This window comes from Podarcis bocagei (genome assembly GCF_964188305.1).
Source record: "Podarcis bocagei genome assembly, chromosome: 9".
NCBI lineage: Eukaryota > Metazoa > Chordata > Lepidosauria > Squamata > Lacertidae > Podarcis > Podarcis bocagei.
The window spans coordinates 34,450,423-34,474,938 of NC_138134.1; the positions used below are offsets into that span (position 1 = coordinate 34,450,423).

At 40.9% G+C, this 24,516-nt stretch overlaps 1 protein-coding gene across 4 annotated transcripts in view; it reads right to left on the minus strand.

Annotated features, from left to right (window-relative positions):
- Positions 1-24,516, minus strand: part of PALLD (palladin, cytoskeletal associated protein) — a 240,967-nt gene that overhangs the window by 107,063 nt on the left and 109,388 nt on the right. For all 4 annotated transcript variants that reach the window (XM_081208669.1, XM_081208668.1, XM_081208670.1 and 1 more), the window contains 2 exons: positions 12,796-12,915; positions 11,060-11,393 (listed from right to left, as the gene is read on the minus strand). In XM_081208669.1, coding sequence (XP_081064795.1) covers positions 11,060-11,393; positions 12,796-12,915 — 454 coding nt within the window. The remainder of the gene's footprint in view (positions 1-11,059; positions 11,394-12,795; positions 12,916-24,516) is intronic.

The following is a 24,516-nucleotide window of genomic DNA, read 5'->3' on the forward strand; positions in this document are numbered from 1 at the left end:
AGCTTTGGTGTGACCATAAGACATCATGCACTGAATATGCTGCCCAAGCAAATCACAGTGAGGTCCTGTAGGTAGAAGACCTATGACACTTGCCAGTCGTCAGCTCATTTATTAATTTGTAACCTGCCTTGACAACTCAAAGACTCAAACTGAATTACTATCAAGCAACAATAATGATAAATTAAAGAATTATGACACAGAGGAACAGTAACAGAGAGATCAAAAATACCATTATGCCCAGCACCAATCTATCAACATCCCAAACCTGACAAACTAGATTTTATATCTCTATAGATAGACAGATATCTAACCTCCTAAAATGCAGGAGCCTGGAAGAAACCTCCACCTTGCTATCTGAAGGGCTGGAATCTGCAGCAGGGCCATGCAGACAGAAGGGAAGAGGGCAAACTTGGAGAGAGCCGAGGTGTCATGTTCCGGTGTCTCTGATGCATCACAAGGAATGAATCTAAAACAGGGGTCTCTCTGCACAATCTAACTACACAAAGCAAAGCAATCCCTCAGTTACAGAGGGGTGACAGATCTGCCTGAATGGAAACTGTGCAACATTTTGCTGTGGAGCCCACTTGCTAAATAATTGAATTATAATTCAACGCAACACAGTAAAAGTAATTCTAGTAAGAGATCATACAGGTCATTTTCTAATACAGTGGTACCTCGGGTTACAGATGCTTCAGTTACAGACTCCGCTAACCCAGAAATAGTACCTTGGGTTTAGAATTTTGCTTCAGGGTGAGAACAGAAATTCTGTGGCAGCGGGAGGCCCCATTAGCTAAAGTGGTACCTCAGGTTAAGAGCAGTTTCAGGTTAAGAACGGACCTCCGGAACGAATTAAGTTCTTCACCTGAGGTACCACTGTAATTACAGTTCAGGATTCTTTATGAAGCAGTCTCAAGACTGCATTCGACCTCTGATCCAGTATTGCCTAGTCTGACAGAAGCACTCTGTCTCGCAGACTTCAGCGTCAAACCTTTATTTCAGCTTAACAGTCTCAATTCTTTCGTCTCTTGGAAATGGCAGTACTAAGACAATAAGGAATAGTGTATGGCCCTAGTTAGAGTGAGGTAAGTGTGCCGTATGATCTCATTTTGAAAGGTCTCTTTCAGTGGGTGTGGAACAAGAAGAAGAAGAAGAAGAAAAAACAACTGGGAGATGAAAGCATCTTCAGATACATTTTAGAAACTACTAAGTCACTCCCAAGTGGAAGAGCTTATGACAGTTAAAGAGCAATACCCTTTTAAAAGAAGATATCATATTATAATTTGAAAAAATCAGCATTAAAAACGCTAGCATGAAAGATTCTGAATGTGTTTCCACTTTACTTCTCTTCCATGCCAATGAGAAAATTTATCCCAGCGGTTAGTGTCCATGAGGTAAGCTAGTTTTGTCTGGGGAGGGAGGGAGGAGGAGCAGAATTGCAGCTGTAATTTTTCTTCCTGTTTTGCTCTATTGCCCTACTTGAGGCCTTAAAGATCTTCTAAAGAGGTCTATGTTTTTGTGTGTGTTCTGTTGTTGTTTTTTTGGTCAAATCTCTATAGTGAGTAGACGTTTCCTAAAGACTAGCATAAGGAGGCACACCCAGTTAAAGGAAAAGTAAACTATTGAAATATTCATACTACTCATACACACACAGAAATTTTAGCAATGCACATAAATATAGATGAGAAAGGAACATCTCCTAGCCGAAAATGTAAGCCAATTTTGAATAGCCAATTCCTTTATTCACTTTTCAAGTATGCACGTTTGACCAGAGCCCCTTTAATAAATCTAGATTTGTTATAACACAGGATTACTGAAGGGTAAATATTGGGATGTATCCAGTACTTAGCCGAGATTCTGTGAGCAGAGCAGAGAGAGAAGCAATTTTCAACAATTCCTCCTCTTTCCTGCAGCCCCATGCCCTGTGTCTGCAACAAAGTGTTGGGTAACTCTCCTTACCAGATTTGGGTGCGCACACGCAGGGGGAAATCACTGAACAATGCTCCTCTCCCCATTCCTTGCTGTCAGCTGAGTGATACTGCTAGACACAACCCATAGTCTCAGTTGAACTCAAGCAGAACTATGGAGGGGGCGGGGGTTCAGTTTTTTAGATAGTAAAGTTGCTGCGTCATTTAAATTTAGTGTTTGTTCTTTTAAGCAACATAACATGGTTATTATGTTTGGGAAAGCTAAACTTAGAGGCATAATTTTAAAAAGTCTGATTATTTATTTATTTGTTGCATTACACCCCACATTTTCTCCAAGGAGCTCAAGGTAGTAAAACCCCTGGATGGTTAAGTCCAGTCAAAGGCGACTATGGAACTCATCTCGCTTTCAGGCCAAGGGAGCCGATGTTTGTCCACAGACAGCTTTCCGGGTCATGTGGCCAGCATGACTAAACCGCTTCTGGCACATTGGAACACTGTGACGAAAACCAGAGCGCATGGAAACGCCATCTACCTTCCCTCCACAGTGGTACCTATTTATCTACTTGCACTGTTGTGTTTTCGAACTGCTAGGTTGTCAGGAACTGGGACAGACCAACGGGAGCTCAGCCCGTTGCAGGGATTTGAACCACCGACCTTCTGATCAGCAAGCCCAAGAGGCACAGTGGTTTAGACCACTGCACCACCCACATCCCTATTCAAGGTTTTATACATGGTTCTCCCCTCCTCATTTAATCCCCACAAGCCTATGAGGTAGGTTAGACAGATTGGAAGTATATTTGTACATGCATTTTTAGAAATACTAATAACATTCTTGAACTCACCTCAAACTGATGCCTTTTCAGAGCACCCCCTTTCCCCTCCCTGCTTCTCCATGTATGCCTTAAAAACAAAAAGCTAAACACTAAGTTCATTGTGCAACTAGAGGTGAACAGTCTAGATATAGGTAGATGAAGTCCATATGAATTCTAGGGATACAACATGTAAGGTTCATGAAATATTATATAGCACGGGAGCAGCAAGCATCAATGTATTGGAAAAGGTGACCTACAACTACATCATCACAAGGTCACGGAGATCCTGTCTTTAAATAAAGGCAGTATCCCCCCCTTTCACTCAACTTTCCCCTTTTGATCTCACCCTGAGAGCAGCATCATGTCTGAACATACACTATGTGAGAAACCCAGGTTCATCTCCCCATAATGTGTATAACAGCCATTGGTTCCATTGAACTAGAGATCATTGACATGGTGTCCTCCAGATGTTGCTGGATGACAACTCCACCCACCTACCCCAAGATATTGGCCATAGTGGCTGTAGATTATGGCAGTTGTAGCTCAACACCTGGAGAGCATCACACTGACTATCCAAGCCTTTGAATGTGTGCTCAAACTCCACTGGTTTCAAGTCAGCTCTATAGAACCTCATCTTTTCTGGGTCACACTGTTTTAACTATTTTAATTGTGCCACTATCAGTGATCTTACTTTATAAAATATTAGTCTTTTATAATCACCAAGTTCTTCCAGCTTCCTTCCTTGGTTTCAGATGGAGCAATTTTTACTTTGCTGATTGATTTTCAAGAGCAGTGGTATGGCTGTGAAATCTCCACACCACAATAGATAGGTACACCAAAAACCAGATAGGTTTCCAGGCAAGACATGATTTGTCTATGGGGAAATGGATATAAGTTACAAGAGAAAGAAAAGGAGATTGCAACTAAATCTCAACTTTTGAGAAGAACAAGACTCCCTGAATTGTGTTTTCCAGATCAGATAAGCTGGACGTAAATGGACAATATGAAGCTTGCTGCTGACATGAAGTTGGCTGAAAATTCATGAACGAACAACAAAGTAGAACCAGTTGGACAAGTCTTGCAGTGAAAAGTGAGATTCTAAAGTAAAGGAGGAAGGTGTATGTCTAAGGAGTGGTAGGGAAAAAATCAAAGAGGTTGGCATCAGTAGTTTTTGTGCTTGTAATAAGCAAATGAAGAAAAAGTGCATAGACAGGGAGCAGACAGAGACTGGGACCAGAAAAGAACAGCTCAGTACAAAAAAACAAAAGGGAAAGCATGTGATCCTCCAAAAGTATATCTTCTTTGATCTAACCCTTAAAGATGCTAATCAGGAAAACAAAGGTTGAATAATAGAGTCCAAAGCTGCTCTTTCCTAATAGCCTTCCTAGAGTAAGGAAGACACAACATTAAAAAAATCTACATGTTGTTCATTCAAGTACTTAAGTCTTAGCTCATTAATCCTCTACACCAGCATTTGATAACCTGGTGCCTGCCAGATGTTTTGGACTACAAGTCCCATCAGCTGTGTTCCTTGTTTGGTGGATAAGTTTTATAGTTAAATTGCAAGGGTCACAAATCTCATGTTACCGTGACACTGTTTCCCCCCATTGCATGATTTGGAAAGTTTGACATTCCTTATCAATATACATTAACTGATTTGCTTTGTAGAACCTAGAAAAATGCTGTCATCTCAAAAGTGAAATGCTTTGCTCTGCATAGCAGGAATTAGCCAGAACCTCCCAATTCCCCATTCATTTCCTTAAAAAACCCCCACACATTTCCCTGCCCAACTAACAATCAGCACTTTTTAGAACGAGATTAAGACTACAGTTGGCAACACCAAATAGGTCAATTTAGCCTCTTGGCGCTAAAGGCAGCTTGGCTGATTTCATATTTTCTTTAAGCATGTGCCCAATTGGTAACTTTTTTGATTTTGTACAATGTTGCTTATCTATTAAATGTACAGTGGTACCTCAGGTTAAGTACTTAATTCGTTCCGGAGGTCCGTACTTAACCTGAAACTGTTCTTAACCTGAAGGACCACTTTAGCTAATGGGGCCTCCCACTGCCGCCGCGCCGCCAGAGCACGATTTCTGTTCTCATCCTGAAGCAAAGTTCCTTACCTGAAGCACTATTTCTGGGTTAGTGGAGTCTGTAACCTGAAGCGTATGTAACCCGAGGTACCACTGTACTAGACCAAAAATCCACCAAGAAATGTACGGTAATGCCTCTGTGCAAAAGTGACACCTAGCAGGTTTCATTCACAGCAGAGTGCTATAGTACAAGAAGACTTTGTATCTGCTGAATTTCCTGCAGTTTCATTCTTAAATACACAGGCACACAAGTGAAAATACATTAACCAATACAGGGGAAAGCATAATGCCATAGAAAGACAGATACCTTTAATGGCATTGATCTCCTTATAGACCAACATGCCTGAATTCAAACTTACCTTCTTCCTATTAGGAAGCGGGAGAGATTCAATTCAGGTCACACTTAAAAGGTGCAATTACCAGTACTTAATTTGCACCTTTCCAAAACAATACGAAAACTGAAACTCAGCCATCCTGCAACATTTGCACATCTCTGGATTTTGTGATGCAGTTCTCCAACAAGTCAGGGTTTAAAAGAATGCATTTATTAAATGAACACATGTTAGTGAAAATAGCCTACAAAAGTTCAAGGTAGGGAAATTGCTTGAAAATATATGTATGTTAGTTAAAACTGCATACAAAAACCTGTTTCTTAGGAGAAATTTGCACTGAAATACCAATGCATTTTCATGTGTGTGTTTGTGTGTGTACACAGAGAGAGAGAGAGCTGTAGAAATGTGGAGAAATTTAAGATTGGGAAAATGGGAAACTGGGGGGAATAGAAACTGACAGATTTTCCCATCCCTGTGCAACAACACAGCTGCAAAATCATGTATCAAAAATATAGCAAATTTGGCTTTTATTTATGGCCATGGTATGGGAACGTTTTATTTTTCCTGTCAGACTGCAGATTAGATTCTATATAGGCAGGAAATTCAGTTAGTTCTCTCCACCTATTAAAAAGGTCAGTACAATGACATTTGTTGTTGTTGTCAAATCCAAAATTCAGAACTACATGACACCAGAATATCTCAATTCCATATTCTCTCTCTCTCTTTCTCACGCCAAACACAGATTAAACCAATGCATTTTTAAAATACTGGTCCCATGCAGGCTGCAAACAGTTAACAGCACCTTATCTGTAGTCCTTGGATCACATTGACCACTTCTCCTTGCCTTTAATTTACGGTAGATCATGGAAACTAAAGAATACTAATTGTACTACATATGTATGTGTATTTGATGTACAGATTTAATTTTCCTCATTTGGCAGGATGTAATAGTGGAGGAAGGAAAGTCGGTCCTTTCTGCCTATGGCACCTCTAACACTGGGAAATATATTTTCCCCAGGGATATCTGCAAGATATGTGGAGAGGGAGGGGCAGAATTAGTTGGAGAGCTCACAGGCAAGTAAGGAATAGACTGCTTGCATTCCCCCATGAAGTCATATAGGTATGACGCGATCAGATTTGTCTTGTAATTGAGTTCAAGACAATAATAAGGGCTATTTCCTTTCTTTCTTTTACTATGGGAATCACAACATTTGCCAAGTCCAATTACAAATTAAACCGGGGCAGGTGAGTGAGTGAGTCTGCCTGTTGCTACTGTTGGATCTCCCCAAAACTTGTCTTCCAAGCTAGATCCAGAAGCTGGAAATATGCCCAAATTTGGGGCTGGCGAGTGGAGAGAAATGGGTGGGAAAGGAAAGGCTACAGAGAACAATCAGGCGACAGGGGAAATATTACATAAACTCCCTCATACCCACCAATTCTCCCCTACAAAAGAGGAAATGTGCAGTCATGCCCTTATTTAAACCTAGCGCAACATAAATTTAACTACAGTAGACCAGATTTCTTCCATAGCATGTTTCACCTTGCCGTAACCCCATGCTGGGCTGATGTGGCTGACACAGGGAGTCACCCCATGTGTCCTCCCTTATGATGACTGTGGGACAACCTTGGGGGAACCTTTCCTCAGGACACCTCCTAATGCTTCTGGATGTGCACATCAGCACTAAATCAGCAAGGTATGAAGTCACTGTCTGCAGATTAAGAGAGAGTCATCTCTCCTTGGGCTAATGGCTATTTAATCTCTCCATGTCACAATATAGGTCATCCTAGTTTGTAGAATGCCATTCTCCCACAAGCCCATTGCAATTTAATGTGAATGATCAGACAACACATGGACAGATTAGACAGAGACATAATAAGAATTAATATTAATGCTCTAATTCCCTCTTTAAGAGCATACCCCTCCATTTTGCCAAGAAAATGATAAAGGAAGCATTAACTTTTAGTATTTTCAGTTCAGCCGTGACCTAATACATACTCAAACAAAGAATGAGGTGTACGGAATCAACTGCATCGGTTAAAAAACACAATAAAACCAAATGGTTTATTTGTAATACCTTCAAGCATAGGAACAGACTAAACATAAAGGGATTAAGAATCTAGTGATTCTAATTCATTAATTTCAGACTGGTGTGCTCAGCATTTTTGAAGATCTAGACCTCAACTAGTTTTGACAGCTTTGTTCCTTTCCAAGCAGAAAGGTAGTTGTAGACTGCTAAGCAGACACAGTTTTTGAACACTGTCCATGATTAATTGGAACAGCATTCCAACACAAATAGGATAAAGAGGGAGTTACACTTTTTAAAAGTAGCTGTCAGCTCTTCTCCAGGAAGCTTTGGGTAGTCACAATGGTGTCGACATGTCAACTGTGCACACCTTGGGCTGGGAGTTTGGTTATACTGGAGCCAACTGACAATACAAAAAAAAAAAAAAAATCCCACCAGAGATAATTAGCGCTCTTATAAAATGTCTCTCCCTTCTTGTCAACTCCCAAAGAAGAAGGTAGCTGAAAAAACATTAACGCTCATGGTAAGTTGATTATGTTTATTCTCCAACTGGATTCACACACCCTCAATACTGCAGGCCTGTTTCTATGAGAAAAAGCAGCTTGAATGGTGGAAGCAGGCTTGCATTTTATTTTTATGAGCCACCTTGAGAAGATTTTTGCCCTTCAGTTGACCTAGATGTATTTAAAATAAAATAAAAATCTATAAAATATTTATTTTAAAGTGAAATGATTTTTTTTTTAAAAAAAGAACATTTGCAACCCATCTGGCAGCTCTTTTTTGTTCTATGGATCTGTGAAGGCAAGTAGAGATTAAAAGGTGCCAGCTGAGTTATCAACACAGGAAGCACCGGAAGGTCAAACAATGTAGGAACTATTGTATCTAACAGCATAATCTAGAAGCCTCTCTCTTGTAAAGCAGTTCTTGGTTGCAGGCACAAACTCTGCATATGAAAGCTTTGGTTTTACAGCAGTGCCAAGAAACAATTGCATGCAAAGGTTTCTGAATATAAAAAAGAGTGATGTTGATCATTCTATTTCCATATGCTACATCTTCTGTTACATATTATGTGTGAAGTCCTCTTTTTACCACAGCTAACCCTTTTCTTCAAATGCATTAGCACACTCTAATCCACAGGCAGGATATTACAGGCTGAGACCATTTTGTTTGGGGGTTCCATTCCTGGTCCCCATGTGCGTCAGCAGAGTGCACATAACCTCCCTGCTCACCCCCCCCCCCGGTGTGCCCTCTTCTGGGTCCAAAAGGACCCATGCATCAGTGGTTGCACACCAATTGGATGCTTGCAAAATGGTTACTGCCTATACAGAAAAGCTGTGTTCTGCTAAATCTGGAATGGGTGGTCTCATTTGGGAGAGTACATTACATTTGACTTTACTACTTAACTGATTTTTAGAATGCACAATGCATGTCATAGAATACTGCTCGTATATAAAAAAATTCCTTCCAGTAGCACCTTAAAGACCAACTAAGTTAGTTCTTGGTATGAGCTTTTGTGTGCATGCACACTTCTTCAGATACACTGTATCTGAAGAAGTGTGCATGCACACGAAAGCTCATACCAAGAACTAACTTAGTTGGTCTTTAAGGTGCTACTGGAAGGAATTTTTTTATTTTGACTATGGCAGACCAACACGGCTACCTATCTGTAACTGCTCGTATATAAATCATAATTAAATGACATGCCCTTTTACTAATTAGAAAGGAGTTTACAACTTGAGCCTCAACAAAATCATTTGAACAATTCCCACCACTACCATTTGCCATGTACTTAAATGATTACAACCTCTAATGGAAACTTGCATGTGTCAATGGAGGAGCACGGACAAAACAACACAATCTAAATACCAGTGCTCAACCATGGCACATACAATCTTTTTCATTTAATCATGCTGTCATATGCTCACCTAAATGTGAATTACAGATTGAATAGGACCATGTACTACAAGCTTATCAGCAAAAAGATAACTGGTGACAGATACTAGACGTCATATAGCTTAGCACATTACAATGCTAACACCTGGGGGTAAAAACATATTTTAGACCAAAATTACATTTACTTGCAAGTACAATGCAAAAAGGTTTTAAGTTTTGAAATGTGAGGCAAATCTAGTTGTCTGTAGAATTTGCTTAAGGTGCATAACCAGATTTGTTCCTCAAAAGTCTTGCAGCAAATATTAAGACGTATCCTGAACTGTATCCTATTTCATTCTTTCCACAGTGCTTTCACAGCAAAGTATAAAACTCTTAGCTCATGGGTCAGCAGTTACATTTTTCAGGTTTCCCCATTTGGCATCCCCTAAATATGGCCTGCCAACAATCCTGTTTGCCAAAGACTCCTCCTCATTGACTCTACCATTCCTGCAACTGTTCACCTCTACTGCACTGAACCTAAACATCACCTCTTTTTTCAAGTTTTTTTTTTTGTTTTCTGGATTTTGCGTTAGTAATCCTATTACTTAAGTATCTCACTGGCATGTTTGAACTGGAACATGTCCTCTTCTGAACCTCAGTATAAGACAAGAAACGCAGAATAATTTGTAACTAAGTCTGAGCACAGTAGTGCCTTCCAGTGTGTACCTGAGTCTGGTGCTCAAAATCCAGCTCATAAAGAGAGATGGTGATGTCATTCCACAAGAACTATGTCTTAACCTCACAAATGACCACAAAAATTATTGTGTCTGATTTTCAGAGACAAGAAGAAATTAAATTAGGATTTTTTTAAAAAAATGGACAAAAAGAATACTTTTGACCTTTAAGTGAAGACTGTACCTTAAGCTGTTAGCATGACCAATGTTTAAGAATATCCCAATTATATCCAGTTAAATCTTAGCTTGGGTGCTTTCTCTCATTCCACACTAAGCGGAAACAAATACATATTTCATATGTCTATCAGTAGTTTCCCCCAACTTGCAACACCACACCAGCTTTCATCATTACTATTTCAGGTAAAATTTCCCAGAACCCTTTCATTTATTTATAGCCGATCAAAATCACAAAAATAAAGCCAGCCTAGCACATTAACTGGAAAAGAAATAGGAGATGTAGAAACAGCAGAACTTCAAGTAAATGACTGCTCAGGCTTTCTTAGTATAGGATGTATACCCAAATGCACATGGGTATGGCAGGACAGACCATGATGTGGAGGAAACTGGGCATTGCATGGGGGCCATTATCTCACACATGTATGAAAGCAAGTACTAGACTCAAATGGCAGTGGGGCCTGCCTGCATCAACACTCGGCATCCTAGACCAGCCACTGTGCTCAAAAGTTCTAGGGAGGGCCCAGTAGCCCTGATACCTGCTCTGGAACCCTTTCAACCCCCAAGAGCTTGGGTTTGGGTCCCATAATGCCCTGCAATGGATGACACTGAGCACTATTGGACAATGGGCTGCTGCCATCTTCACTGCCTGGTATCCTTGACAGGGGCCACCAATTTAACAGGGGGTCCAACTGTTTTGCCCAGAGTCCCCTCAAACCTGGAGCTGTCTTCGTCTGGTAGCAGGTTTCCACTTCAAGCACATGTAGCAAAATAACACTTGATCCATTTCTACTGTAGCGTTCTTCCAAGGAGCTCATGAAAGTGTAAATGGTTTCTCCCATGCAGAACTTTGTGAGTTAAGAGATACTGAATCGCTCAAATTTATCAAACAAGCTTCTCAGCTGAATGAAGAACTGAACCAAAGTTTCCCCTAATCCTAGTCCCATCACATTAGACACTATCCTGCATTAGCACGCATTGGTTTTTTCACATGCATCCATCCATGTCTGTTGCTCAATGGTTCTAGGATTCTATATATGCCATTTAGTTGGTTCCGAAAATGAAAAATTAATATAAACACAGAATTACTCACAGCTTTGGCTTAGCAAGGACTGGAGGTGGTGTTTTTGTAGGTGAAAGCAGGCCACAAGGATGAGACGATATATTGATTTGGGTGTCACCATTAACTACCCCATTGACTCTACGGCTGGGATGGACACCATTGGTTTTCTTCTCTGCAGAGTTGAGCTGTAATTGAAAAGCTGCTACACTGGATCTGGCATTGTTCATCTGGTGGCTCTCCAAGTGTTTTGGAGGAAGCTCAATAGAACTGATCTCAAGGTTTGTAGGTGGGGGTGGGAAGTGGTGGAAGTCATCGTCGTTCTGTTCTCTCATTGGCAAGTCACGGCTGGAGATTTCAGAACTGGCTAAAATAGGAGGAGGAAAAAGGTAACAATATAGATGGGAGATTGTAACTACAACAGATAGTTTCAATTACTCTCACAAATACAGTATTAGTTCATTGAATGTGATGTCAGCATCTCAGTTATAGCAGCTATGCCAAAAGGCATATGCCTTTCTCAAGTTCTCATGCACATTTGAGCTGATGTAATCATCTTAATGAATATTTATTCACTGCTGTTTGTCCATGATGTAGGTCGAGCTAGTTGCCAGTTAAGAACAGTAATTGATTTATGAATGCTCAGCACTGGCTGAGTGAGCCAGTTTGATGGATCAGTTGTGTTAGCACTCACCACAGATATTCCACATCACTGTGCATGAGAACCGCCAACTTTTTCCAAGGCTTTTGTATGCATTTCTGTTTTGCATTTTACACTGACAGGAGGGCTGCATTTTCGCCTGTTGTAGGAACTCAACTTTTTCCATTTTGCCTCTGCTGCCACCTAGCCTCAGAAGCTTGGTGTTAAAATCTGCCAGATCTACTTAAAACTTTCCCCCCAAGTGTAAGACAAAGGGTGTTTGTTATTCAACTAAGATTTACTCATCGAGTAGACCCATTTAAATTAATGCACATGGCTACATTAGGGCCATTAATTTCAATGGTCTGCTCTGATTAAAACTTAGTCGATTGGTACCCCAAATATTAAATTATTGAAAAAATTACTGTGATTTTAATAAAATACGAATAATAATTTTGCAATTAACTGGATGCAGTCAATGGTTCACAATACATGCTTTTAATTGGCTAGCAGTCAAGTTTGTCATCTGACTGAACAGAAGAGTTTTTGGGCCAGTTGCTGTAATATTTCCTAAAAGCGCCTTAAGGTTTTCTTCAGGGTGTTTCATATATAATTTAAAAAGACATGAGATAAACTCTGGCTCTGCCCTTTTTATCCTTAGATTTTAAATTCCCTTTCTTTGTGCATGCAAGTGCAAAACACCAGGACAGTCTGGTTCACACAATTAGTGAACTGATTGAAACAGAGATCAAATAGCTGCTCACAATCCTCTGAGGGAGGAGAGGCAACACTGTTTCAGTTGCACACGTTTGATGGTACTTGACCTTCAAAATTAGCAGCTGCATTTCTGGAGGCTGAGAGAGATCCATATGGCCCCTTTTCCTATTTCCTAAATGCCTTTGAAGATTATGTAGAAGCCTCTTCACCATGTCAACATTACATACTCTTCCTACCCAGACGCAGAGTAATCAAGTCAGCGCTACAGGATGTGGGAAGATCATCAGAGACTAAACATGAGATGCACCCAGAAGGGGGAAGGGACTGTCTCACTACACTGCTGCAGCTGTGTCCAAGAGTGGCCAGAAAAACATCACTGACTTTCACACACACATTAAACACTGCTGAATACCTGACAGCACGGTCAGCTCTGCACTGCTTGTGACTGATCCATAGTCATTTCTTGCTGTACAAGTGAAGGTTCCTGCATCCTCAGGAAAGGTCTCTGCGATTACAAGAGTACATATCTCCTCTAAAAAAAAAAAAGGTATGGAGGGGAGAGAAAAGAAACCAACAGATGAGTGAGCACACAAGATATACTGGAACTGCTATGGGTCCGAATACAAGATTTGATTGTGAAATCATGTTGTGTGTTAAACAAGAAGCACAATAGCCAAAAACAGTGCCCGAGGGGGAAGTGAGGAACCAGAAGAGTAACGCACACAAACACCCATGTTGTTGGATCCCTGTGGTTACTTTCACATACAAATCACAATGAAATCAAAAACAGGAAATTAAAATGAGGCTGTAATCCAAAAGAATGCTTACTGGAGAAAACCAAGAGCACTTTGGTTAGGAAGGGATATTGGCGTTTATTGGGAAGTGGCACCTTAGCCGTATTGCACTACACAGCAGCCTTGCTACAGTGCAACTTACTTCAGATAAAATATGTTTAAGATGAGGGTTTTAATAAGAAATAAACTATTATTTCTCCCACAGAAATCTAGCAAGTGGGACAAAGCTTGACTTTCCCCAAATGCAATTTGACCCTTCCTGCATCCACCTCAAGATTTTCTTAATAGTATGAATTTCTTCTGACCACCTTAAATACACCCCAAACTACTGATAACTCAGTGACATCAGTTTCATCAATCCACCTTCCTAGATTATTAAACGTTACACACACACAAACACACCTTCCTAGATTATTAAACATGTTTCAAAGCTGGCTTATAAGAATCAAGATTTATTTTTTTTATTTTTTTAAATATTTTATTCAGTTTTCAAACATAAAATAGAGAATCACATAACAGACAAACAATATAGAAAAAAGAAAAAAAAAAGAAAAAAAAGAAAAGCACAATTATTTCATAACATTTTTGTATAACTAACTGGACTTCCTCACATCTCCCTACCCTGCATTCTCTATAATAAAAGTATCAGCAAATTATCACCTTGTTTCAATTCTTATTTTATACCTCTCAAATGTTATACTTCTAATCTTAAAGTAATTTTTAACAATTAGTTATGACTTAAATTAAACATAATATTATTTTAAGTTTCGACCATTTCTTGCATATCACTTAATTTTCTAGATCTTTCAGATAAGTTGCTGGAACCAAGTTTTTCTGAATCGTGCAATTTCTTAACCTTAACATTCATACAATTTATATTGTTTTTTGTAAATAGTCTTTAAACTTTTTCCAATCATCTTCCATTGTTTCTTCTCCGAAATCTCGGATTCTGCCAGTCATTTTGGCCAGTTCCATATAGTCCATCAGTTGCAACTGCCACTCTTCCAGTGTGGGCAAATCTTGTGTCTTCCAGTGCTTTGCGATAAGTATTCCTGCTGCTGTGGTTGCATACATAAAGAAAGTTCTGTCCTTCTTTAACACTTTCTGGCCGACAATGCCCAAGAGGAAGGCCTCTGGTTTCTTAGTGAAGGTATATTTGAATACCTTTTTTAGCTCATTGTAGATCATTTCCCAGAAGGCCTTCACTCTTGGACAGGTCCACCAGAGGTGAAAGAATGTCCCTTCAGCCACCTTACATTTCCAACATTTGTTATCAGCTAGATGATATCAGCTAGTTTAACTGGGGTCATGTACCACCTATATATCATTTTCATAATATTTTCCTTCAGGGCATTACATGCCGTAAATTTCATACCGGTGGTCCATAACCTTTCCCAGTCTTCAAACATAATGTTGTACCCAATATCCTGAGCCCATTTTATCATGGCTGATTTAACTGTCTCATCCTAAGTGTTCCATTTAAGCAGTAAATTATACATTCTTGAAAGCACCTTGGTCTTTGGTTCTAACAATTCTGTTTCTAATTTCGATTTTTCCAGCTGGAATCCTATTTTTTTGTCCAAATTAAAAACCTCTTTAATTTGAGCGTAATGTAACCAATCTTGCACCTTATTCTTCAGTTTCTCCAAACTCTGCAACCTCCAGTTGTCCCCGATTTTTTCTATTATTTCCCAATATTTCGGCCAACTGGCCTCCATATTGAGTCTTTTCCGGGCCTTGGCCTCCATTGGTGATAGCCACCTTGGGGTCTTATTTTCTAATAAGTCTTTGTATTTTGTCCAGACAATAAATATTGCTTTCCTGACAATATGGTTTTTGAACACTTTATGAACTTTTACCTTGTCGTACCACAAATAAGCATGTCATCCAAAAGCATTATTGAACCCTTCCAGATCTAGGACATCAGTGTTTTCTAAGAGTAACCAATCCTTCATCCAGCAGAAAGCTGCAGCTTCATAATATAACCTTAAGTCCGGCCGGACTTAAGATTTATTTTTTTTAAGGAAAAGAACTGATAAAGTTTAAACAGCAGCAATTTCAGTAAACTTCACCAGACTCATAATATAAAAAGACCTTATCCTGGTGCCTACAAAACCCCAGTAATTCTGGCTGCCAAGTAAACAATGCTGTCCCTGGGATAGCATTTTAGGGTCAATGTGCCATTACAGTGGTACCTCTGGTTGTGAACAGGATCCATTCCAGAGGCCCGTTTGCAACATGAAAAGAGCGCAACCTGCAATGGCGCGTCTGCGCACGTGTGGGTTGCAATTCGCTGCTTCTGCGCATGCGCGAGCGGCGAAACCCGGAAGTAACCCTTTCCAGTACTTCCGGGTCGCCGCGGGACGTAACCTGAAAGAACATAACCTGAAGCAGACATAAAACAAGGTATGACTGTATAGAAAGACTTTCCCCTGCTTAACCTCTGACAAAAAAGGCTCAATCACAAGTGGGCAGCTTCAGTGGAGGCAGGAAATCGATTAGCATGGTAACACTAAGATTTTGTCCTCTGTTTTTTATTGTAGCTCTTTTTATGTCACTATTGTCATTATTAAAATCTACTAAGTAACGATAGATTGAGTAGATTCAGACACCATCACACTGACTCGTATATGAGCCTGGCAAGAAAGAGCCAAAGTAAGCCTCAGTTTCACTGGCTTGGCTCCAAGGACGAGTTCAGAAATTTTCACTTTCATTTTTGATTAGCTACACACAGCTTGCCATGTCATCTAAACTTGGCAAAGTGTAGATAATCTTAACTATGAATTGTTTTCAAAACAAGCCAACTTGGGCATTTCCCTTATTCTTTCAAAAAAACAAACCGAACCACAAAACACCGGTGAGTGTTTTTTGTCTTAGTAACTGGACATGCTGAGCAATCCTGGTAGGTTCTTAGTCTGGCAGAATACACAGGTAGCCCAAATGTCCTCAAGATTGGATTAACTCAAAAGGTTTTCTTGCTAACATTTTAAAGGCTGCACTCCTAGGTGCACTTACATGGGAGTAAGCCGTATTCAGCTCAAAGGCACTTACTTCCAAATAAACATGGATAGGTTTGTGCTGTTATACATTCATATTTGTCTCATTGAAAGAATACAGAAACTTGGGACGACCTTTTCTATTTCGAACCTCACAGTATCCATGTTTGTAGGAAAGCAATGAAGCCATGCAGAACGCACCATGATTGTCTTCCTCTTAAATTATTATACCCAGGAAGCAATTCTTTAAGATGTAGTGAGTGGCAGCTGATTGGTGTCTCAATTAAGTTGAACTGTTTTTCCTTAAAAAAAAATTATCATGTATTATCATATATCCAAAGACTTCCTGTGCTAGAGACAGTCTGAAAATGAAGTACTGATTTAAAAAATGTCCAGTATACAATTCCATTCCCTCGCCAGACAGAAGAACAACTAGCTGGCAGCACAGAGCAGTCTGTGGAATATGACATAAAATTTTGTGGTCTAGAATTACTTACCAGAACACATCAGTTTTAATCTGATCTAGATTATGACTAATGAAAGATCACATCAGACAATTAATAGGCAAGACAGTTATTTTCAACCAGGCAGACTTTTTACACTAGCAGTTTCAGACAATGGGTTCTTTTTATGTAATGCTATTCTGTTATGTTAACTGCATGTGGAAGTTATACATTTTACAGGAATGTAATGCTAAAAAATAGAATAATTCAGTAAAATATTGAGAAAATTGATGAAGTGAGCAGGCTCTCCAAGAGTAAGAATGCACAAAGGGTTCAAGGACTGCTACTTTTCTTCAGCAACAACCAGTGCGAATGATGCTTGCTAGTTATTTGTGCAGTAATAAAGTTGTCACTTATTTTAAATTCTAGATTTAAATTCCAACCAACTTGAGCCTGAAAGTTCATGGCAGGAAATAATATGGAAGATAACCTATATGAAGAATCCAATAAAATCAAAACAAAATAAAAGTATAGCTGGCACTGGAAGTTTCAATCTGCACCAGCTTGTTCTCAAATAGCAGCAGATCATGCAAATAAAAATGTCCTATAATTATATTTGCTGGTGCTTTTCCAGGAAAAGGTGCTTCTTTTTGGGTTGGATGGCAGCCACTGAATCTCTCTTCTACTTTCATAACCACCCTAACCTGTCAAGGAAGAAGACAATCACATGCAAGTCCATGGAACAACATCAATCTTGATAATCACTTCACTTCTAAACTACTTCTTTTTTCCTCATCTTTCTTTTTTAGTTCTTAATTGTATTTAGCCTTTTTTCCGCATTTCCCCTCCCTGTAGCTATGAATGTTACAGAAGTCTAAAAGTTATCTTTTTTCCACAGGTATTTTAATTATTTGTTTCATTTTTATTATTGTTTAAATAGTATTATCCTATAAGCGGTTAATCACTACAATGGTACCTCAAGTTACAAACACCTTGGGTTACAAACACTTCGAGTTACAGACTCTGCTAACCTGAAGTAGTACCTCGGGTTAAGAACTTTACCTCAGGATGAGAACAGAAATAGCGCGGTGGCAGCGGGAGGCCCCATTAGCTAAAGTGGTACCTCAGGTTAAGAACAGTTTCAGGTTAAGAATGGACCTCCAGAAGGAATTAGGTTCTTAACCAGAGGTACAACTGTATTATATTTGCAACCGCCCTGAAGAAGCACACTTTGAAAAGCTGTGTGCAAATACAACCTGTTCTGGCTACACATTTAATATTAATACTTGCGGGGCGGGGGGAGCACTGCAGGTAGACAGACAGACAGACTAGTTCAAAACAAAAACACTATCATTTTCTCATCACCCTCCATGATGAGCTGAAGGGCAACTGTCCGAAGCAGAGAGGCTTCTTACTTGTGGAGAGGCTCCCTAAATAACTTTAGAGTCCTAATTTTTCAGGATTCAAAAATGTGTGCGCACTTCCAATGGTCTCCCCTCCATCTTGTGAAGAGCAAGGACGACAACAGCATACGAGGCTAAGTTCACTCATATCCACAAACACCCCCCTCACGTTTTCACTTAACACTGCATTATAAGGTCTGAATACAGCATCGTTCTGTTTATTGCAACAAACATTCTGCAACATGTAGGCCTCTCCTTGAAAGAAATGGCCAGCTGGTTCAGCACAAAACACTGCATTTCCCAGGTTCCCCTTTAACCAGAATCCAAAGCCAAAACTGCTAGGCAAGAGCATCAAATACAGTGGTGCCTCGCAAGACGAAATTAATCCGTTCCACGGTTTTTTCGTCTTGCGAAGCAACCCTATTGGCGGCTTAGCGGATTAGCGCTATTAGCGGTTTAGCGGCTATTAAAGGCTTAGCGGATTAGCGGCTAAAAGGCTATTAGCGGCTTAGAAAAAGGGGGGGGGAGCGAAAAAAATTGGAACACTCGCAAGACGTTTTCGTCTTGCAAAGCAAGCCCATAGGGGAAATCGTCTTGCGAAGCAGCTCAAAAACGGAAAACCCTTTCGTCTAGCGGGTTTTCCGTCTTGCGAGGCACCACTGTACTCATTACTATTCTGAAGCTCTTGAAGGCCTAATAGGTACTAGACTGCTTGCTTTCAAGGTTGCAGCCCTGCTGTCAATCCCACTAAACTCAGCTCGGACTTATAGAACTACAGATGTATAGAACTGGGCTGTAAATGTAGCCCTGTGCCAGCATTGCAATTCCAGTACAAATAAATCACATGCTGGTGGGGGGCACGAGGAGCGAGTAAGAGGACCGTAGCTTTGTCCCCCCCAACCTCCCCCACCCTGTCACCTTCCATGCGTTGGCTGTGGGGAGCATTCTGTATCCGTGGAGGGTTCACACACATTTTTGAAACATTCATGGGGGGTGCATATTTAGAGTGCGCCTTGCCACTGCCCCACCTCATGTGTTTACTTGTACTGGAATTGTTAATATCTGCATAGGATTTGGGTTATACCAAAAATGAGACACTGCAGCTTTGATTTTTAACTGTGATCTTTGTCTCCCCTTTTCCTTTGTCAAGTTCTAGGAAGCAGACATTTTCATTAAGCTATTTTAACATAATTAAGTTGTCACTGCCAGAGATTCAAAGCAACAATAAAGACATTAGAGCGAGACAGCATAACATGCCCACAGAAATGATACTATACACTGATATAGAAAAGTTATTTAACTGAAACAAATCAGACTTGTGTTCCACATTCAACCATGGTCCTGTCAGTAGTAAAACAAGTTTCAGGTTTTAAATGACCATGAATTCAATAGTGACACAGTAGATCTGAAAAGTATGTTGGTAAAGAAAAACGTTTTGAGACAGAATTTTTTGTCTTTTTCAAGACTCCTGTTAGAAACCTGAGACAATCCAGTTTCCACAGCGAAGTCCCAAGTAAAACAATAGATGCTATCAGATCACAGTTGTAAAAACTCTGTGTGTATACACACACACACACACACACACACACACACACACACACACACACACACATACGTCTGTAATAGAAGTAATGGGTGTGTGTGGAAAAACTTGCTGACATTTAAAAATTAAGCAACCTGAGAAATTATGGCTGCATTTTACCAGTTCCTTAGCTGCCCTGACAACTTGATAATTGGAGGAGACATTCCCACAGAAACCAAGAGCAGAACTTCACATTACTGGAGACGTCCCTTGCTGTTGCTGGCGGGAGTGAAGGAAATGGACATGACGCCACCATGTCATGGGGGAAGTGCTATAACGTGTTATAGTGGTTTGGGAGACAATATGATGTGGGAGTGCCGTATTTGGTGGCAAGCCCTGCCATCTCATAGGACATGTGCTTCTGCAGAAAGAGCCACTTGAGGCATTACGCAGAAGCAGTCATAGCAAATACAAGTCATACTGGTGTCTCTCATATGTAACAGCCACAGCTGTGTCTATTGGTCCTCTGGCATAGCTGTAGACTCAAGTTAATGGTGCAACCACATGGCCAGGGGAGGCTGCATACATCTTTTCTGACATGATACTGATTAGGTGGGAAAGAGGGAGCCTAATGTGTGGAGGACACACACACAATCTGTTCTGCCGTTGAGGGAACAACTTCACATGTGGCCTTCAGCCACATCAAATTGCATCATAGAAGTGGGACTTTGAGGAAGCTGCAACAGTGTGTGAAGGGCACAACAAAGGGTGAGGGGGAGAGTGGCATGAGCACAAAATAGTAGGAAGATTTCACACAACTTTCCGAAATGGAGATTTGCCAGTTTTCCCTTCGTATGCTACTTTGGAAACTCAAAAGGGCAAACCCTCTACATAGTCACTTGTGCATCCAACCTTCTTACTATTTCTGTCCTAGGAAATGGCTTCCCCCTGCAGGAAGCTTGGCTTGAAGATTTCTGTTAATGCATTTGTTTCTTAACAGGGATTTATTTTACATTATAAAATGCTTCGTTGGGCTCTAAGGTCCTCCTGTTCAAACTCCTGTTTCAGTCACAATTTTTTTTAAGTCGACACATCCAGACCTCCAGTTGTGTCCAGGGCCCACTTAAGCCATTTTGCTGCCATGATAAAACTTAAATTTGTTCTCCATTCTCGTACTGCACGAGAGAGGAGCAATCATTACACCAGTGGGAGAGAGGAAGGGTATTTACAAGCTTCTTCCCAAGATAAAATAGGACTCATTTGTTGGCAATGTGTTTTTTTTTTAAAAAAAGTTGAGGTGGTAGTGGTGGGATTTGATCAAGGAGCTGTATATACTGGAATTTCATGAAATCACTACTCTGAAAATAAAACCTGTCATTTCTGTAGGAGCACAGCAAGCAATTATATAGACAAGCTGGCTCCCGCAGCTGACACCCAAAAGGCAAGTAAACTGTAAAATATATTCTCTTTTATCAGGGAAGGAAAAGTCTGCTGTTTAAATAATTTATCTACAGAAGTCTCCAGCCTTATTCTTTAGCCTCCTATTTCCTACCCTTCTTTTCCCCCTCCTTGATTATCTTAAAATGCTGAATCAGCTCCCCAAGCTATTTTGCCTGTTCGGATTTCTTTATCGGGCAGCAACCTTGTTGTTCTTCAGCCTAATCTATTAGTTGAACCATTCCCCTTCCTAGAGGAAAAGGCCTAGGGCTTCAGTTCCACTGTGCATGAAAAAGCAAAGAGCTCAACCGAAGACAGCGTACGTAACAGGGGAAAAAATGGTAGGAAGAAACTGTCTCATGAAATTCAATATACTGCAGGCATGTCTATCTCTTCTGCCTCACACTCCACATTGTTGTCAGAGCAGGATGCTGTTTTGCCACTGCCCCCGCCTCAAATTTGGGTCAGTATGGGGAACAGAAGGATGCTGCAAGCCCCATTCAGGCTTTCTGAACTCAGGGGCTCTCCACTGCACAAGGGGTTCACTGCACTGGTTAGCTCTGCCCTCTCTGCCTCATCACTGCTGCTGCTCCCACAACCCCTCTGCATGTTGGGAGCTGAACATCTCTGAGCTTGTTCTCCTCATGTAAAATTCCTTCAGAACTGTAAAGGAAGCTGAATCGAGTCGAGCTGGCTCATCGCTGAAATTTAGCTTCCGACACGCAGCGGGACGCAGGAGGGGCAATGCTGATGCAATGGCCCTATGTGATGTTGAATAAGCTGGAGAGGATTATGGAAAGAGTGGAATCAACACCATTAGACTGTTTCAGTTGACCTCAGAGTTATCCTTAAAATGACAAAAATAAATTAGCAGCCTAACCAATTTGCTGCAAGCCTCTGGATTCTGTTAGTGTTATTTCTGAACCACAAATAGAGTTGGTGTATTTTCTTCCCAGGTGTCCTATAATGAGGCTTCCATGCTGTTACATTAGCTTCTGCTTTTCTCCAGCAAGGCCCTCTCCCCCCTATCCATAGTCATGCAAAGGTTGCACTTTACATCTGTTGCCTCCTTGTCATGTTACCTTTGCATCTTGGGAACCATTCAAGCGTGGCTCCTTCCTCCAGCATGGAGCCCAGAGCCACATGGGAGAGGAGCCCACACAGTGCCTTGACTTCAGGGTTTCTCCCCCCAGAAACTAGCACAGCTGCAACATTTATGAACTGTTCCAGCACAGCTCCTTTCCTGATGTTAGGGGTGCAGGAGGCTTAGACCCTGCTGACATAAAAACCCTCTTCATGTTCAAGGTATTGAGAGTTTTGTTTAGGGCTCATTACTAGAGCTGGAAGACTGGAATACAGCTCAAAGAGGGACATTAGTAGTTTTGCAAATATATGCCCCCAAACCAGAAAACAACTTTTTTAAAAGGGTGGGTTTTTTGTATGTGTGTGTCCAATGCCTTCAGCCCTGTGTTCTGAAAGATTTTCTGTTCAGCAATTCCCTAATCGCAGCCCAAAAGAAAAGAAAAAGATACTGAGTACAGCATTTTTGAACACCAACAAGACAATTGCTTTAAAGAAATTCAATATACTTTGTGGCTGCTTCCAGACAGCTGAGTAATGGCCAAAGCATCAACAGCTGGCAAATGATTCTGCAGGTTTTCTTGCCTCCTTCCTAAAACAGACTGCTCTTTGAAGGAGTCAATCAGCATAAAGTCAAAATGTCAAAATAACGTAGCACTGAGCAGGTAACTTGACAAACTGTGATGTTGGCCTTAAGTAATTCGACTGGCTATTAATTCTCAAAACAGTCTGAAGAGATTTGTGATGCAGGCTGATTTCCGTCTAGACAGAGAAAAGAGTGTAAAACACATTAGCCAGATACAACTTTGCAATGACAAGAAAAACCTGTTTCATAAGCGCTCAGCTGCCTGAATCCACAAAGCACAGCCCCCCCCCACTCTTGACCTCACCGTGCCTGACCTATAAGTATGCAGCAACTGGCCATCCCGGGATTTTTGCTGTTGTTGTTCTGACTGTTGGGGATTAGCAGATGCACAGATAAAAGCTGTCCTCTTTGATTTCCTGTTCTATTTATTGCACCAGTAATTTTAACGTAGGAAGAAAATACTTTAGGAACCGAGACAGACAATGGAGTGTTTCATGTGAAGTGTAACACTCCTGCAAGCATCTGTATTTTAATTGGCTGCAATTCTTCTGAAGCCCTTGCCTGAAGGACAGGCTCCTGAAGCTGAGCCAGGTTGCACTCTCATCCCCTCATGTGCCCATAGTTACACTTACAGTTGGCAGCAGTGACTGAGGAACCTGCTACGAGGTGCCCTATGTTTCCGCCTGCTCCTCTGAGCTACTCACAGTCTGATTTCAAACATTTATTTCATCTGCTCTGGCCTGCTGGGCATCTGCAGTAAAGAACTCTGCCACTGTATACTGGCTTATTCAATCAGTGATTCAGTGGCTAATGCATATGAGAAGTCCGAGGTTCAACCCCAGGTAGGGCTGGGGAAAACCCTGTTTGAAATCCTGGAAAGCTGCTTTCAGTTGCTGTAGACCATATTGAGCTCATTGGATTCTCTATTCCTGAAGTTCATTTGCTTCAAGACCTCTGACTTCTTCTTTGCTCAACTACTCTACTTCGTCATCCTCCATTATCAACTCAGAACAGCAAGGGGGGAACCTGTGGCCCTCCAAGGACCATTGTCCCAGCGTGCATGGCTAATGGTCAGGACAATGGGAGCTGCAATGTATCAACATCTGGAAGGTCACAAGCTCGCCTTCCCTGGTTTAGAATCTCCTACCATCAGTTCCATACCTTTATCATGGAGGATAAAGAAAACCATGGCTCCTAGTTACAATGGCTATGTGCTACCTCCATTTTGCTGGGAATAATAGGGAAGGGGAGAGCTGTTTGCACCTGTGTCCTGTTGTGGGCTTCTCAGAAGTATGTGACTGGCCACTGTGGGATACAGGATGCTGCACCAGACGGACGTTTGTTCTGATCTAGAAAGGCTCTTCTCGTGTCCTACATCACATCCCACCTTACAACCGAAAACACTGCTACAAAACTGAAATGTGACATGACTGGGTGGGGATCCACCTCTTTGCAACTCTTTGATCTAGAGGGGACGGAAGGAACAGATTAAATGCTGCCAGCCTCGTAGCTCTGATCTTGGAGCACCTGACCAAAGCTTCCCTTGTGAAATTGCTTGGGGATTTGTCCAGAGATGGCTGGTGGGGGAGTTGAACTATTAATAATGCTTAACATCTGTACAGAACTTTCAGGCAAACAGAGCGCCTTGTATGCAACCACTGCAGAAAGCATTACAAATGAAGGGAGATAAAAGTGGGGAAACAAGCTCCTTCCATTTGAATTTTTAGACTGGCTGAATTCTGCCCTAATATACTAAAAGGAATGCTGAACTAGGCTTAAAAAAAACAACCCAAGGGTGGATGGGCTTACGTTTTATTTAGCACATATTTGAGAAGAGGAAATCTAACATTTAGTAGTCTAATACTAAGGAAA